General features: G+C 50.3%; 1 protein-coding gene across 4 annotated transcripts in view; it reads right to left on the bottom strand.

Moving 5' to 3' along the window:
• Positions 1-12148: 12148 nt before the first annotated feature.
• The window catches only part of LOC144599543 (phospholipase D1-like), a 77616-nt gene continuing 72771 nt past the window's right edge, over positions 12149-16993 (bottom strand). For all 4 annotated transcript variants that reach the window (XM_078410557.1, XM_078410556.1, XM_078410559.1 and 1 more), the window contains one exon: positions 12149-16782. In XM_078410557.1, coding sequence (XP_078266683.1) covers positions 16558-16782 — 225 coding nt within the window. In that variant the 3' untranslated portion in view covers positions 12149-16557. The remainder of the gene's footprint in view (positions 16783-16993) is intronic.

Below are 16993 nucleotides of genomic sequence, written 5' to 3'. Positions count from 1 at the left end.
ATACAATGAAATGTATTTGACAAGACAACGGGTCACCTCAGCAGTAATATTCCAAGGATAAATAAAGATAAAAATGACATTAGTAAGGTAAAAAGACAATATTAAAATAATCAACATATATGATTTGAAATGTGTTTATGAGTTCAGAAGCCTGATGGCCTGAAGGTAGAAACTGTTCTTAAGTCTGGTGGTACGCGCAGCCATACTCCTGTATCGTCTGCCTGACGGTAACAAGGAGAACATCCTGCGTGCTGGGTGGCTGTGGTCCTTGATGATGCTGCGTGCCTTCCGCAGGCACCGCCGGTAGAAAATGTCCTGAATGGCCGGGAGACAGTTGCCAGTGATGTGCTGTGCCATCTTCACCACTCTCTGTAGTGATTTGTGGCTGTGGGCAGAACAGTTCCCGTACCAGACTGTAATGCAGCCCGTCAGCAGGCTCTCGATGGTGCATCTGTAGAAGTTTGTGAGGATGCTGGCGTTCATGCCAAACTTCCTCAGTCTTCTCAGGAAAAAGGGCCGCTGGCGGGCCTTCTTGTTATTGTGTCTGTGTGCAGTGTCCAGGAAAGGTCCTCAGTGATGTGCACCCCGAGGAACTTAAAGCTGCTGACCCTTTCAACCTCAGCATCACCGATGTGGATGGGGAGGTGTCCACTCCCCCGCTGTCTCCTGTAGTCCACCATCATCTCCTTAGTTTTGCTGACATTGAGAGAGAGGTTATTTTCCTGGCACCAGCTGTTTAGTGCCTTTACCTCCTCTCTGTAGGCCGTCTCATTGTTGCCTGTGATGAGGCCCAAGATGGTCGTGTCATCGGCAAACTTTAGGATGATGTTTGAGCTGTGCTTAGCAGTACAGTCGTGCGTGAACAGGGAGTACAGGAGAGGATTGAGCACACAGCCCTGTGGTGTGCCTGTGTTGAGGATCAGTGAGGAAGAGGTGTGGCTGCCAATTCTCAGTTAGATTCCACTTTGTTTCTGTAGTCTCTCTTGGCTTTCCTGATGAACTTCCGGAGGTCATATCTGGCTACCTTGTAGGCGTTGAGGTCGCCTGAGTTGAAGGCAGTAGTTCGTGCTTCAAGTTTCTGATTTGGGTAAGTGCAGATCGTGGCTTTTGGAACCACATCGTCGATGCACTTACTTATGTAGCCTAAGACAGTCTGTGTATTCGTTGATATTGCCTTCTGCTGCGTCTTCAAACATCTGCCAGCCAGTTGTGTCAAAGCAGTCCTGTAAGGCCTCATCAACCTCATTGTTCCATTTATATGTGACCCTGGAAACCGTTTTTTCCTGTTTTAGTTTCTGCCTGTATGCAGGCAGCAGTAGAATGGAACAGTGGTCTGCCTTACCAAAAGCAGGGCGAGGGAGGGGCTTATAACAGTCTCTGAATGGGGGAGGGGGGTAACAATGGTCCAGGGTCTGCTCTCCCCTAGTGGGAAAAGTGATGTGTTGGAAGTATTTTGGGAGAACCTTCTTCATATTGGCTCTGTTGAAGACTCCCAGAACAATAAACGCAGCCTCAGGATGGGAGTTCTCCAGCTCATTTACAATCCCATACAGTTCGTCCAGGGCTAGAGATTTATCAGCCTGTGTGGGGGTGTAAGCAGCAATAAGGAGGCACGAGAGTAGTCCAGACCAAATGGCGGCGCAGTGGCACAGCGGTAGAGTTGCTGCCTTACAGCACCAGTGACCCGGGTTCCATCCTGACTCCGGGTGTTGTCTGTGGGTGGAGTTTGTACGTTCTCCCCGCGACCATGTGGCTTTTCTCCAGGTGCTCCTGTTTGGGATGTAACCCCTTATGCCCTTGACCCCTACCCTTGTCTTCGTAACTCCCTGCACCCCTATCTCTAGCCCCGCATCCTATTGACGTACAGGTTTGTAGATCAATTGACTTCAATAACTTGTCCCTAGTGTGTCGGGCAGTGCTAGTGTACAAGGTGATCACTGGTCGGCACGGACTCGGTGGGCCGAAGGGCCTGTTTCCGCTCTGTATCTCCAAATGAAACTTCTCACTCTAACTGGTTAAATAGGTAAATAGATACGGCCATAAATAGACACAAAGAAGCTGGAGTAACTCAGCGGGAGAGGCAGCATCTCTGGAGAGAAGGAATGGGTGACGTTTCGGATCAAGATAAGGCCAGACGTCTAAAGCCCAGCCGACAATTCCAGGAAGGTTCAGTCCAATACCGGGTTAGTGCTGTGATGTAACTTGGTTGCTCCACACATGGGGAGGTGTATCGCAGCCTCACTGCTCAACACAAGATGAGTGAAACCTTGGAGAGGATCCAGCACTGACTGCCAGAGGCAAAGTCATGCAGATGAGTGTAAGTTGAACAGGCTGGTGCTTGTTTCAATGCTTGTAAAACTAAGGCACGGTGGTCAACATTGGGGAATTGAAGTGTGGGGGGATGCAACGGGCCAGGGCCCGAGACAAACCGAGACTCCAGGATCTCATTCCATCCCAGGGGCTGCAGGGTTTGGCACGGTGGGGTGTGGAACGCATCCTTAACAAGGATGGGGAAATAGTAACTGGAGAATATTTGCTTTACTGGTACTATCATGGTGGGTTTTACTTGAAGTCATTTAGTTTTGTACATATTATTGTAAATAATTGAATCAATTATTTTTGTTTTTTTTAAAAAGGGTCTGCAGGGTCAGGGAGTGGGCTGGGGGTGAGATGGTATTGGGGGAGGGTGATTAGGGAGGGGTGTGAAATACAGAGGCAGGGGGAGGTGTGGGGGTTATAGCAGGTTATAGAGAGGGAGGAGTATAGGGGGGTTACAAAAGCAGTGTGAGGTTTAGTTTAGTTTATTTTAGTTTGGAGATACAGGTGCTTCGGCCCACTGAGTCCGGGCCGACCAGCGAACACCCCGTACACTAACGCTTTTCTGCACTTTACAATTCATCATTTTGTTAACCGGACAATTAACCTACAAACTTGTACGTCTTTGGGATATGGGAGGAAACCGGAGCTCCCAGGGAAACCCCACATGGTCACAGGGAGAATGTACAAACTCCATACAGACAGCACCCGTGGTCAGGATCGAACCGGAGTCTCTGGCGCTGCAAGATTTTAGATTTAGATTTAGAGATACAGCGCAGAAACAGGCCCTTCGGCCCACCGGGTCCGCGCCGCCCAGCGATCCCCGCACATTAACACTATCCTACACCCACTAGGGACAATTTTTAAGTTTGCCCAGCCAATTAACCTACAAACCTGTACGTCTTTGGAGTGTGGGAGGAAACCGAAGATCTCGGAGAAAACCCACGCAGGTCACGGGGAGAACGTACAAACTCCGTACAGTACAGCGCCCGTAGTCAGGATCGAACCGGAGTCTCCAGCGCTGCATTCGCTGTAAGGCAGCAACTCTACCGCTGCGCCACCGTGCCGCCCTCTGGTGATCAGAGTCTGATCCTCCCTCTCTTCCGCATGAGTCTGTGTTTGACTCATATCCCCCTAAACCCTCACTGGCCAAATTCCCAAGCAAATTCCTGAGCAGATTCCGAGCAGCTGCGGTGAAATCTGGTCAGCTGGGCAACTGGTGCAAAGCATCAGGTAGTACATCACCCCACCTGCTCGTGTTGTTGTGAGATCAGTGCACTGTTTGTGAGCATCACCCCGTCTCAAATGAGGGGTAGACTGGATGGGACTAGACTGGAGGGGACAATAAGGGACAGGACGGGAGGGGCAAGAGGGGACGGGAGGATTCAGAGACTGGCATCGAGTGCTGCTGGAAGGTCAACAACTTGGTGAAAGATGCTCTCTGGTCTGCTCGAGCTTGGTTGACCTCCCAGTGGAGTGAGATATCCGTTGGGGAATGTTGCCGACTGGCCCACTGCAGACTGCAGGAGTACATGCTGAGGGACCACAGTCTAGGGTCCTTCCGCTGCTGGACATGGGGAGCAGGGTGGGGTGGAGACGCCCCTCCAAATAAGGGAAGGGATTCCACGCCAGTGAGCCACACGAGTGTCAAGGGTGGGGGGCAATTGGTGTATTGAATATCTGTATTGAATGTATGTATAGCCTCCGAGAATGTCGGGTGGAGTTTTGGAAGGAACATGTTTTGTATATATTTGTTTCTTGAATAAAGTTTTTTTTGATAATTTTTTAAAAATGGACAGGTTGGGAAGGGACAGGAGGGGACGAGATGGATTAGGATGGTGCATGATGGGAGGAGAGGAGAGGGGACAGGATGTGACAAGAGGGAAGGGGATCGAGGGGAGAGGAGAGGAGGGGAGGGGAGGGAAAGGAAAGGGAAGGGAAGGGAAGGGCAGAATGGGTCAGGAGGGAACGGGGGAGGGGAGGGGAGGGGAGGGGAGGGGAGGGGAGGGGAGGGGAGGGGAGGGGAGGTAAAGGAAAGGAAAGGAAAGGGAAGGACAGAATGGGTCAGGAGGGACGGGACAGGAGGGGATGGGGGAGGGGACGGGATGGGAGGGGAGGGGAGGGGAGGGGAGGGGAGGGGAGGGGAGGGGAGGGGAGGGGAGGGGAGGGAAAGGAAAGGAAAGGAAAGGAAAGGAAAGGAAAGGAAAGGAAAGGAAAGGAAAGGAAAGGAAAGGAAAGGAAAGGAAAGGAAAGGAAAGGGAAGGGCAGAATGGGTCAGGAGGGAACGGGACAGGAGGGGATGGGGGAGGGGACGGGATGGGAGGTGGGGGGAGGGGAGGGGAGGGGAGGGGAGGGGAGGGGAGGGGAGGGGAGGGGAGGGGAGGGGAGGGGAGGGGAGGGGAGGGGAGGGGAGGGGAGGGGAGGGGAGGGGAGGGGAGGGGAGGGGGAGGGGAGGGGAGGGGAGGGGAGGGGAGGGGAGGGGAGGGGACAACTGGGCCAGGCAGCGGAAGGAATTTGCCAGGGGATTGGAGAATGCCGAGATATCGGATTCCTGGACCCAGCGGCTGCAGTGAGATCAGTGACAGCTCTCGGAGAAATCACACTCCCAAAAATAAATCTGAGTTGAATTAGCTGTCGTCTGTGCCCGGGGACATTTATAACCATCTACCAGCTTCAGGGGGGAGGGTGGGGGGGAAATTGGTGAGTGGGGGGAGGAGAAATGTTTAGGAAGGAACTGCAGATGCCAGTTTACACCAAAGATAGACACAAAAGGCTGGAGTAACCCAGCAGGTCAGGCAGCATCTCTGGAGGATAGGTGATGTTTTGGGTTGAGATACAGGGGAGAGGGAAACTACAGAGCAGACCCCTTCACTTTTTCCACATTTTGCTACGTTACAGCCTTATTTTAAAATGGATTAAATTCATTATTTTTATCATCAATCTACACACAATACCCCATAATAAAAAAGCGAAAACAGGTGTTTAGAAATTTTTGCAAAGTAATTAAAAAGAAATAACTGAAATATCACATTTACATCAGTATTCAGACCCTTTACTCAGTACTTTGTTGAGGCACCTTTGGCAGTGATTACAACTTTAAGTCTTCTTGGGTAAGACGCTACAAGCTTGGCACACCTGTATTTGGGTAATTTCTCCCATTCTTCTGTGCAGATCCTCTCAAGCTCTGTCAGGTTGGATGGGGAGCGTCGATGCACAGCTATTTTCAGGTCCCTCCAGAGATGTTCGATCGGGTTCAAGTCTGGGCTCTGGCTGGGCCACTCAAGGACATTCACAGACTTGTCATGAAGCCACCCCTGCGTTGTCTTGGCTGTGTGCTTAGGGTCGTTGTCCTGTTGGAAGGTGAACCTCCGCCCCAGTCTGAGGTCCAGAATGCTCTGGAGCTGGTTTTCATCAAGGATCTCTCTGTACTTTGCTCCGTTTATCTTTCCCTCAATCCTGACTAGTCTCCCAGTTCGTGCCACTGAAAAACATCCCCACAGCATAATGCTGCCACCACCATGCTTCACCGTAGGTATGGTATTGGTCAGGTGATGAGTGGTGCCTGGTTTCCTCCAGACATGACGCTTGGCATTCAGGCCAAAGAGTTCAATCTTGGTTTCATCAGACCAGAGAATAGACAATAGGTGCAGGAGGAGGCCATTCGGCCTTTCGAGCCAGCACCGCCATTCAATGTGATCATGGCTGATCATTCTCAATCAGTACCCCGTTCCTGCCTTCTCCCCATACCCCCGGACTCTGCTATCCTTAAGAGCTCTATCCAGCTCTCTCTTGAATGCATGAGAATCTTGTTTCTCATGGTCTGAGAGTTCTTTAGGTGCTTTTTGGGAATCTCCAAGCGGGCTGTCATGTGCCTTTTACTGAGGAGTGGCTTCCGTCTGGCCACTCTACCATAAAGGCCTGATTGGTGATGTGCTGCAGATATAGTTGTCCTTCTGGAAGGTTCTCCCATCTTCACAGAGGAACTCTGGAGCTCTGTCAGAGTGACCATCGGGATCTTGGTCACCTCCCTGACCAAGGCCCTGCTCCCCCGATTGCTCAGTTTGGCCGGGAGCCCAGCTCTATGAAGAGGCCTGGTGGTTCCAAAGTTCTTCCATCTAAGAATGACGGAGGCCACTGTGCTCTTCGGGACCTGCAATGCTGCAGAAATTGTTTTATACCCTTCCCCAGATCCGTGTCTCAACACAATCCTGTCTCGGAGGTGTACGGCCAATTCCTTCGTCTTCATGGCTTGGTTTTTGCTCTGACATGCACTGTCAACTGTGGGACCGTATATAGACAGGTGCGTGCCTTTCCAAATCATGTCCAATCAATTTAATTTACCACTGGTGGACTCCAATCGAGTTGTAGAAACATCTCAAGGATAATCAATGGAAGCCAGATGAACATAAGCTCAATTTTGAGTGTCATAGCAAAGGGTCTGAATACTTAAGCAAATGTGATATTTCAGTTATCTCTTTTTAATTACTTTGCAAACATTTCTAAACACCTGTTTTCGCTTTTTTATTATGGGGTATTGTGTTTTTAAATTAAAAAATAAGGCTATCACGTAGGGAAATGTGGAAAAAGTGAAGGGGTGTAAATACTCTCTGAATGCACTGTAGATGGATGAAAAGGTACAGCACAAATCAGAGCCAGCACCGATGACCCAGGAAAAGTGGAGCCCACAATGGTCCATTGTTGGCCTTGGAAGAGGAGAGAGGAAGCGATACGAACAGTGAAACTGGCACAGAGTAAAGTGGGGGAGGGACGGAGAGAGAGGAATGCAAGGGTTAGTTGAAATGAGATAAATCATTATTCACACCGCTGGGTTGAAAGCTGCCCCTGCCAAGGCATTGTGCAACGTCACGTTGGTCTGGACTCCCCATGTGAAGGCTTCAGGAGCGTGGACTGGTGCTCGCCCGTTTTTATCTTGGTGGTTGGCACAATTTAAGGGGTAGATTCAGCCCCTTGTACCTGCTTGCCTTTCAGAGAAATATTTAAAAATAGGCTTAGGGCGGCACGGTGGTGCAGCGGTAGAGTTGCTGCCTCACAGCGCCAGAGACCCGGTTCGATCTTGACTACGGATGGTGTCTGTACGGAGTTTGCACCTTCTCCCTGTGTCCGTGTGGGTTTTCTGTGGTTTCCTCCCACACTCCAAAGACGTACAGGTTTGTAGGTTAATTTGCCTCGGTAAAGATTGTAAATGAGTCCCTGGTGTGCAGGATATTGTTAGTGTCGGGGGGGGGGGGAATCGCTGGTTGGCGCGGACTCAATGGACCAAAGGGTCTGTTTCCGCGCTGTATCTCTAAACTAAACTAAAAAAGCATCAGGAGAAGGAGGGAGTATGTACTTATTGTATTTATCTGATCTGTATGCATCAAACGAACTTCACTGTACACATGATCATAAAGGAACATTAATTGACCTATTTAGTCAACGGGCCCATTGAGCTGGTTCTATCACTTGACATGATTATGGTTAGTCTTTACACTTTAGATATACAGCACACAAACAGGCCCTTCGGCCCACCGAGACCGCGCCGACCAGCTTTACCCCATTCACTAGCACGATCCTACACAATGGGAACAATTTACATTTTTTTTTTATTGAAGCCAATTAACCAAGAAACCTGTACATCTTTAGAGTGTGAGAGGAAACCGGAGCACCCAGAGAAATCTCGTGCGGTCACAGTGAGAACGTACAAACTCTGTACAGACAGCACCCGTAATCAGGATCGAACCTGCGTTTCTAATGATGCAAGGCAGCAACTCTATTGCTGCACCACCGTGCCGCCCTCTACGTCAGCTGTCCATTCCTGCTCTCTCCCCATACCCCACTTATACAAGTTGTGTTTCTGTGTGTTGGCTGTGTCTCTGCCCGTGGGGCTGCTGCAAGCAAGGTTTTCATTGTGACTGTACCTCACCGTACACATGCATCCGACACTAAACTCCACCTGACACAATATGGAAATTTGATTGATTTGAGGGGTTGGACAATCTCCTCCAGCTTTTAGTTTAGTTTAGTTTGGAGATACAGCATGGAAGCAGGCCCTTCGTCCTACCGAGCCCACGCTGACAATCGTTCACCCGTACACACAGTTATAGGTGTATATAGGTTGTCCCACTTTCCCATCCACTCCCTACACACCAGGGGCAATTTACAGAGGGACAATTAACTTACAAACCCTCAAGTCCTATGGGGTGTGGGAGGAATCCGGAGCACCTGGAAGAAACCCACGTGGGCACCGGGAGTATGTGCAAACTCCATACACAAACTCCAGGATCTAACGTGGGTCACTGTGGGTGCTGTGATGCAGCGGCTCTACCCGCTGCGCCTCTGTGCTGCCCACTGTACAGCGCTGTACAAAGCACAAAGCTAAGGGAATGGACTGTGAAGCCAGGACATTGTGTCTCTGCTTTTAGTCCCTTGAGACAAGTGTGGGAGGCCACTGAAAGCTGCTGGGCTTTTGTGTTGAGATGTGGCTTCCACCGCCATCCTCTGGCAAGAGTAGAAATTGCAGCTCCTTGCTTGAAGTCGAAATGGTACTGAGCAAAAAGCAAAGTGCTGGAGGAACTTCAGCGGGCCAGGCAGCATCCGCGGAGGGATGGACAGACGTTTTGGGTTAGGACCCTTCTTCAGCCCCATTGGAGTTGGGGGGTGGGGGGAGAGAGCTGGAGAAGAGAGGTGTGGGCAGGACAAAGCACGGCAAGCAAAAGGAATCTGAAGAGAGGTCCCAACTCAACACGTCACCTACCCATGCTCTCTAGAGATGCTGCCTGACCCGTTGAGTTACTCCAGCACTTTGTGCCTTCCGTGGCAAGTGATAGGTGGATACAGGTGAGGGGGGTTAATTGGCAGATGGGTGGAATAAGTGACAAAAGCTGGAGGTGAAAAGGAAAGGGTGTCAGATAAGGAGAGAAGTGAACTGTGAAGCCGGAGGGAGGGGTATGGGTGGAAGCGGATGGGGAGGGGGGGGGGGGGGACAGGGTAGTCAGGGATGGAAGGTGAGCATACAGAGTGAGGATTGAAGGGAACTGGGGGCTCTGGGATGAGTGGTGGGGTTGAGCATGTGGGAGGAGGGGGAAGGCACAGTGTGATGGGCTTGGGGAGAATTGGAGAGTGGGAGGGTATCAGGAAGCAGCAAGATACAATGTTCATACCGTTGGGTTGGGGGCTACACAGGCAGAATACGAGGTGCCATTCCTCTGCCCAGTCGTGGTGTTGCATTGTTGCAGAGGTCCATTAGTTAACTGGTGGGCTGCATAGGTGATGTACTGCACTGGATGTGACGCCAGACTCAGTGGAGAAGGCCGCCATGATTGAATGGCAGGACAGGCTAGAGGGGCTGAGTGGCTCACCCCTGCTGCTGTCCTCTAGTGCTCCCTGGCACAGCCTGTATGTCCTGAGTTGGCCTGAGATTGACATTGCATTGGCCTGGTCTGGCTCAGAATCTGAGTCAACCTATTACCAGCGATCGAGCTGCTGCGTCACAGCGCCAGGGACCCGGGTTCGATCCTGACCTCGTGTGCTGTCTGCGCAGAGTTTGCACGTTCTCCATGTGACCGCGTTGGTTTCCACCGGGTGCTCCGGTTTCCGATGTGATTGATGGCCGGCGTTCTCTCAATGGCCAAAGGGCCTGTTTCCCTGCTGCATTATTAAACTAAACCGAGGCATAATCTGTCTGAAAGGCTCCCACCCAAAACATAGTCTGTTCATTCCCTCCACTAATGCTGCCTGACCCAGCAACATGTCCTGGACCATCCACATCGAGGCAATGGTCAAGAAATCACACCAACGCCTCTACATCCTTAGAAGGCTTAGGAAGTTCGGCTTTTCCCCCACAACTCTCACCAACTTCTGCAGATGCGCCATACAAAGAATTTTATCGGGGTGCATCACAGCATCATTTGGGAACAGATCCACCCAAGACCGCAAGCAACTGTAGAGAATTGTGGACGCAGCCCAGACCATCACACAAACCAACCACCCTTCCTTTGCTTCCATCTACACCTCACCCTGCCTTGGCAAGGCCAGCAGCATCATCAAGGAGGAGTCGCACCCTGGCCACTCCCTCATCTCCCCTCTCCCATCAGGCAAGAGGTACAGGACACAAGTATGAACACGAACACCTCCAGATTCAGGGACAGTTTCTTCCCAGCTGTTATCAGGCAATTGAACTATCCTACAAACAACTAGAGAGTGGTCTTTAGCTACCATCTACCGCACTGAAGACCCTCGCACTATCTTTATTTGGACTTTACTGGACTTTATCTTGCACTAAACGTTATTCCATTGATCATGTATCTGAACCCTGCGGATGGCTTGATTGTAATCATATATAGTCTTCCCACGGACTGGATAGCATGTAACAAAAAGCTTTTCATTGTTTGGGTCTGAGTTTAGTTTATTGTCACGTGTACCATGGGACAGTGAAAAGCTTTTGTTGTGTTCTACCTGTCAGCGGAAAGGCGATACATGATTACAATCTACTGCACAGAGCACTGTCCAGTGTACAGATACATGATAAAGGGAATAATGGGAATAACATTTAGTGTAAATTGTACCTTGATGCACCTAACATAAACTAAACAAAACTAAAGCCACTGAGTTCCTCCAGCACTTGGGGCTTTGCTCAAGGTTCCAAGCTCTGCAGTTCCTTGTGTTAGCTTGCACAGCTTGGAATATCTTTGAATAGCATGAGTTGTTCTGCATTCCCACACGTCCTCTGTCCGAGTTCCCTGGACAACTAACACCGACGTTGCCTTTACATCCACCCGACTTCAGATTAATTTATTGCCAAATACACCAGTGTGCAAAGCAGTCCAGCTGGTTGCTTGGAGATAACCACGAGCAGGTTGGAAATGTCTCTCCCCTTTGTCTCTCTCCCATGTCCACTGTCTCTGTAAACAATGTACAAGTGTCTGATCACCGAGCGAGAGCTTACTGTCGGTCCCGTTACTGGACCGGCGATCACTTGCATGAAGGGGCCTGACCCAAAAACATCGCCTCTCCAAGCTCTCCTGAGAAGCTGCCTGGCCCGCTGAGTCATTCCAGCACTTTTGTAACCAAGCATCTGCAGTTGTTTGCTTCTAGCAAGATGTAGCCCAGTCCATCACACAGACCTGACTCCCCACCATTGACTCGATCTGCACTTCACTCTGCCTCGGGAAAGCAGCCAACATAATCAAGGACATTACACCCTCGTCTGTCCGTCTTCTCCCCTCTCCCGTCGGGCAGAAGATACAGAAGCTTGAACACGTGCACCATGACTCAGGAACAGCTTCTTCCCCACTGTTATCAGACTACTGAACGGTCCTTTCATAAGCTTAAGACCGTAGAGATATAACGGGGAAACAGGCCTTTCGGCCCACTGAATCCGCGCCGACCAGCAATCTCCCCGTACGTTAGCGCTATCCTACACACGAGGGACAATTTTACAACTTACCAAAGCCACTTAACCTCCAATCCAGTACATCTTTGGAATGTAGGAAGAAACCAGAGCACCTGGAGAAAACCCACGCGGTCACAGAAAGAACGTACAAACTCCATACAGACAGCACCGATAGTCAGGATCGGACCCGGGTCTCTGGTGCTGTAAGACAGCGACTCTACCTCGGGTGTAGAGTGTCATTCAATCTTCCAGCCTACCTCACTGCTAATCATGCACTTTTAAAAATCTGCACTTTCTCTGCAACTGTAACACTATAACGCTGTCACACTATATTCGACACTCTGGTATTTTTCTCTTGCACTACCTGTTGAACTTGTGTGTGGCCTGATTGTATGGTATGACTGGACTGGTTAGCAATATGACAATGATACAGGACAATAATTAACCAATACCAATATTATTTATTTTATCTGGCACATTATGAATAATATTAAATGTCATTTGATGAATTCATGATATTTATGTGTTAGTAGCTGCTGCTCTCTGCTCGTTGCTTGTTGTAGAGCTGACCCTTGGTCCACAGGAGTAACGATCCTTTCTTCCTCTGCCGGGCATCTCATTGCCTTAGATCGAGGGGTAGATCGGGCAGCGGCTCACCAACGCACGTCTCACGGAGATGCCCGGCTGACGGGCCTTCCCCCGTCCGGGCCCTGCTCAATGCCCAGTCCTCATGCATGGGTGCTGTCACAGCTGGCCCACATCTGGGCTAGACTATGCACGGGTACCTCAGCTGCACCACTGCACAACTGGCGATCATCATTCCAGACGTGCACGATCACACCGGTACAGTATCTTACACCAGGAGTGCACGACTACACAGCTGGTGAACAATTGTACTCGTGCCACATCATTACAGCACTGGTGCACACTTATGCAGCTAATGAACAATTGCACCAGTATAGCATTAATACACCAGTGGTGCACGATTACACAGCTAGTGAACGTGTGCACTAATGCCGCATCATTACACTAGTGCTGCATGATTACATGGTTAGTTAACACGTGCACTAGTGTAGCAAAGTTACACCAGTGCACAATTACAGTGCCAGTGAACAATTGCACCAATGCAGTCATTACACCAGTGGTGCACAATCAGAGTTTGTGACCACCTGCACAAGTACCACTTCATTGTGACAGTTACATTGCTTGTGAGTTGCATGAGTACATCATCACTACACCAGTAGTCCACAATTACACGGCTCGTGAACAATTGCATAGGTGTCACTTCATTGCACCTGTAGTGCACGCATACACAGTGCACAGTACGTCAGTGCAGCATTGTGAAACCAGTCGTGCAATGAGATGGTGCACAATTACACCACTCGTGCATAACCAGCCCAGGTGATGCACCATTGCACCAGCTCTGCAGAATTACACAAGCACAGCACATTCATACCAGAACTGCACCATCACAGAGGTACTGATGAATTGAAAGTTACAGCTTGGAAACAGGCCCACCGAGCCCACCGAGCCCACGCCGACCATCCGTTCACACCAGTTCTAAGTTATCCCACTTTCTCACACATTCCCCACACACTAGGAGCAATTTACAGAGGGCCAATTAATCTCCAAACCTGCACATCTTGTGCATGTGGGAGGAAACCGGAGCATCCGGAAGAAACTCACGGGGTCACAGGGAGAACGTGCAAAGGGCAGGATTGAACCAGGATCTCTGGCGCTATGAGGGAGTGGCTCGACCAGTGTGCAATCACAGAGATGGTGCACTCGACATGTACAATGACACCAATAGTGCACAATCACAGTGCAGCACCACTACACAAATGAAGCAGAGTTATACCAGTGGTGCACTGTGACATGGACTGGGTACGCACTAGGGGAATAGATAGGGTGGCTGCACACAGTCTTTTACCCAGAGTTGGGGAATCAAGAACTAGAGAACATTGGTTTAAGGTGAGAGGGGCAAGATTGAATAGGAACCTGGCCCCATAGCAGAAGCGTTCACGTCGCGGGGCTGGAAACTGGAAGTGTGCTGAGCTAATTCTGCTACCGCCATCGTCTATTAAACAAGTGATGGCTCCCACTGATTGTCGCCGGAAGCTTGCGCCCTTTTCAGGACGGACGATGACAGCGATGTCAACATTTGAAACATGGATGGTGGACACGAAAGAAGAGGAAGAATAGGAACCTGAGGGGCAAAGTTTTCACTCAGAGTGGCGGTATATGGAACCAGCTCCCAGAGGAGGTAGTTAAGGCAGATACTATAACACGATTTAAGAGATTGGACAGGTACATGGATAGGACAGGTTTAGGAGAAGGGCCAGATGCAGGCAGGTAGGCCTAGTGTAGATGGGGCATCTTGGTTGGCATGGACGAGTTGGGCCGAAGGGCCTGTTTCCGTGCTGTATGACTCTTTGCTCGGGTGTCTTGTATTCCTTGCTATAGATGTGATCACACCTGATCGCTGTTTTTCCTGATATCTGCAACATTCATAATTCTTCTGTTATGAGCACGTGTTTTTTTGCAGCCGAATAAAATGGAGGGAATGGAGGGATGTGATCACGTGCAGGCACAGGACATTAGTTTATCTTGGCATCATGTTCGGTACTGCCATTGTGGGCTGAAGGGCCTGCTCCTGTGCTGTACGATGTTCTATTGTCCCAGTACAGGGTAATTCCACCAGTGTTGCGGCATTTGGCCAACAAAGTATAACTACATGTCGGAAGAAGGGTCCCATAGAAACATAGAAAATAGGGGCAGGAGGAGTCCATTTGGCCCTTCGAACCAGCACCGCCATTCATTGTGATCATGGCTGATCATCCACAATCAGGTCCCGACCCGAAACGTCACCCATCCATGTTCACCAGAGATACTGCGTGACCCGCCGAGTTACTCCAGCATTTTGTGTCTTTCCTTGGTAAACCAGCATCTGCAGTTCCTTGTTTCTACATTACATGAACAGTGTACGGTTACACTCAGATGGCACGGTGACGCGGCAGGTAGTGATGCTGCCTCACACCTCCAGGGATCCGGGTTCAATCACCCCCTTCAGCGCGAGAAATGGAGGTTGGAAATAGAGAGGATGTTTCCACCGGTGGGAGAGACTAGGACCAGAGGGCACAGCCACAGAATAAAAGGACAAACCTTTGGAAAGGAGGTGAGGAGGAATTTCTTCAGTCAGAGGGTGATGAATCTGTGGAATTAATTGCCACAGACGGCTGTGGAGGCCAAGTCATTGGGTATATTTAAGGCAGAGATTGACAGGTTTTTGATCAATAAGAGTGTCAGAGGTTACGTGGAGAAGGCAGGAGAATGGAGTTGGGAGGGAAAGATAGAGCAGCCATGATTGAATGGCAGAGTAGACTCAATGGATCGAATGGCCTAATTCTGCTCCTATAACCTATGAAGGTTTCACATCCACCATCCTGTTACGAGTCTCACGAGGACACGTTAATTCAGTAATCGAGGTAAAGATGAGGAGGTTATCGGGATTAGGGGGAGCTTCCACAGACAGATACACAGGGAGTTAGTGAGTTGTGTGGATACATGGGGAGCTCTGAACCTCCCTGTACCTCCTCCCCCTCCACGCCAACTTACGTTAGTATCTGCTCACCTCAGCCCCACCCACGGCCATCTATGTTATGGAAACAGGCCCTTCGGCCCACTGAGTCTATGCCAAACAACTAGCACCCATTCACACTAGTTCTGTTCTGCCAGTTTGGCATCTAACACATTGAACTGATGACATTTCAGCTCAGGAGCCTTACTTTAGTTTAGAGATGCAACATGGAAACAGGCCCTTCGGCCCATCGAGACCAGGCCAACCATCGATCGCCAGTTTACACTTTTTCTTCTTTTGTCCCGCCCCCCTGACATCAGTCTGAAGTAGGGTCTCGACCCGAAACGTCACCCATTCCCTCTCTCCTAGATGCTGCCTGACCCGCTGAGTTACTCCAGCATTTTGTGATACCTTCGACCAGTTCACACTAGTTCTATGTTATCCCACTTTCTCGTCCACTTCCCACACACCGGGCACAATTTACAAAGGGCCAATTAACCTACAAACCTGCACGTCTTTGGGATGTGGGAGGAAGCCGGGGGCACCTGGAGGAAACCCACGCGGTCACAGGGAGAACGTGCAAACTCCACACACAGGCAGCACCCGAAGTCAGGATTGAACCCTGGTCTTTGGCACTGTGTGACTGTGGCCTCTACCCACTACGCCACTCTGCAGCCCTAATATCGAGTGTAGTGTTCATTTTAAGTCTGAGATTAGTGGATGTGCAAAGTCCGCCGATCGGCTGCGATGTGACTGAGAGGAGGACGCACACCCCAGGGGCTGAACGAACTCCGTGGTTCAGGCTCAGGAGACTTGGACGTGTGGGCGTGGGGGTTTGGAGGGCAGGGCGGAGGCAGATCGACACGTTGAACGAAGAGGGTGCTGCATTAATAGAGTTTGCCCCCTTCTAAGCTCCATCACCTATGAACACACACTGCAATGGGAACAGCATCTACATTCAGAGACCCTTTGGTGGGATCCCAGTGGCCTGGAGGCTCTGTGGGTCACCTCCATCCGCCAGGAATACTCCTTGAGAACTCTCTCCAAGGTGATGGAGCCCATTGATCTCGCTCGGCCTGTCATTAATCCAGTTTAAGCATCTAGAGTTCTTTGTACGTTAGTTGATGGTGGAGCCACCAATCCACCTCTGGCCTTGTCTATTTAATGCCTGGTCTCCCACGGATACCTTGACCAGGGCTGTGATATGTAGCTGGTTCAGCCTCTTGTCTTCACTGGCAGTGTTGTGCTCGCTCTCCCTCTCCCTCTCTCTCCTTCATGTCCACACCTCCATCGGCACCATCCCCTCTTTTGTGTTCAGCGCTGGCAGCAGGTTCTCCTTGGACAGGAAATAGAAGGGGAACTGCACCAGGAAGCCTCGGATCTTCTTCAGTTCCTCCACAGCCTTGGCCGGGTCCTCGGTTTTCAGCCCCAACTTGGCGTTGAAGACATTCAGGTCCACGTAGTTCCTCACGTCATCCGAGGGAAGACATCTAAAGACCTAACACAAGGATGGAGGCTTTAGCTTCATTCAACAACAGAGGCTGCTCCCCACCTCCCACTCCAACGATTCCCATTCCTCAATCACTATTCATTCTTACCTTGTTACAAACGTCCCAGGGGACTTCAGAAGAGTACGATCGTTAGTAAACGTGACCGAGCCACCTCTAGTTTAGACAATAGACAATAGGCGCAGGAGTAGGCCATTCGGC

The sequence above is a fragment of the Rhinoraja longicauda genome, chromosome 13 (genome assembly GCF_053455715.1).
Source record: "Rhinoraja longicauda isolate Sanriku21f chromosome 13, sRhiLon1.1, whole genome shotgun sequence".
Taxonomy (NCBI): Eukaryota; Metazoa; Chordata; class Chondrichthyes; order Rajiformes; family Arhynchobatidae; genus Rhinoraja; species Rhinoraja longicauda.
Note: the sequence above shows the minus strand (reverse complement) of the source record. Positions and strands in the feature narration are given on the sequence as shown.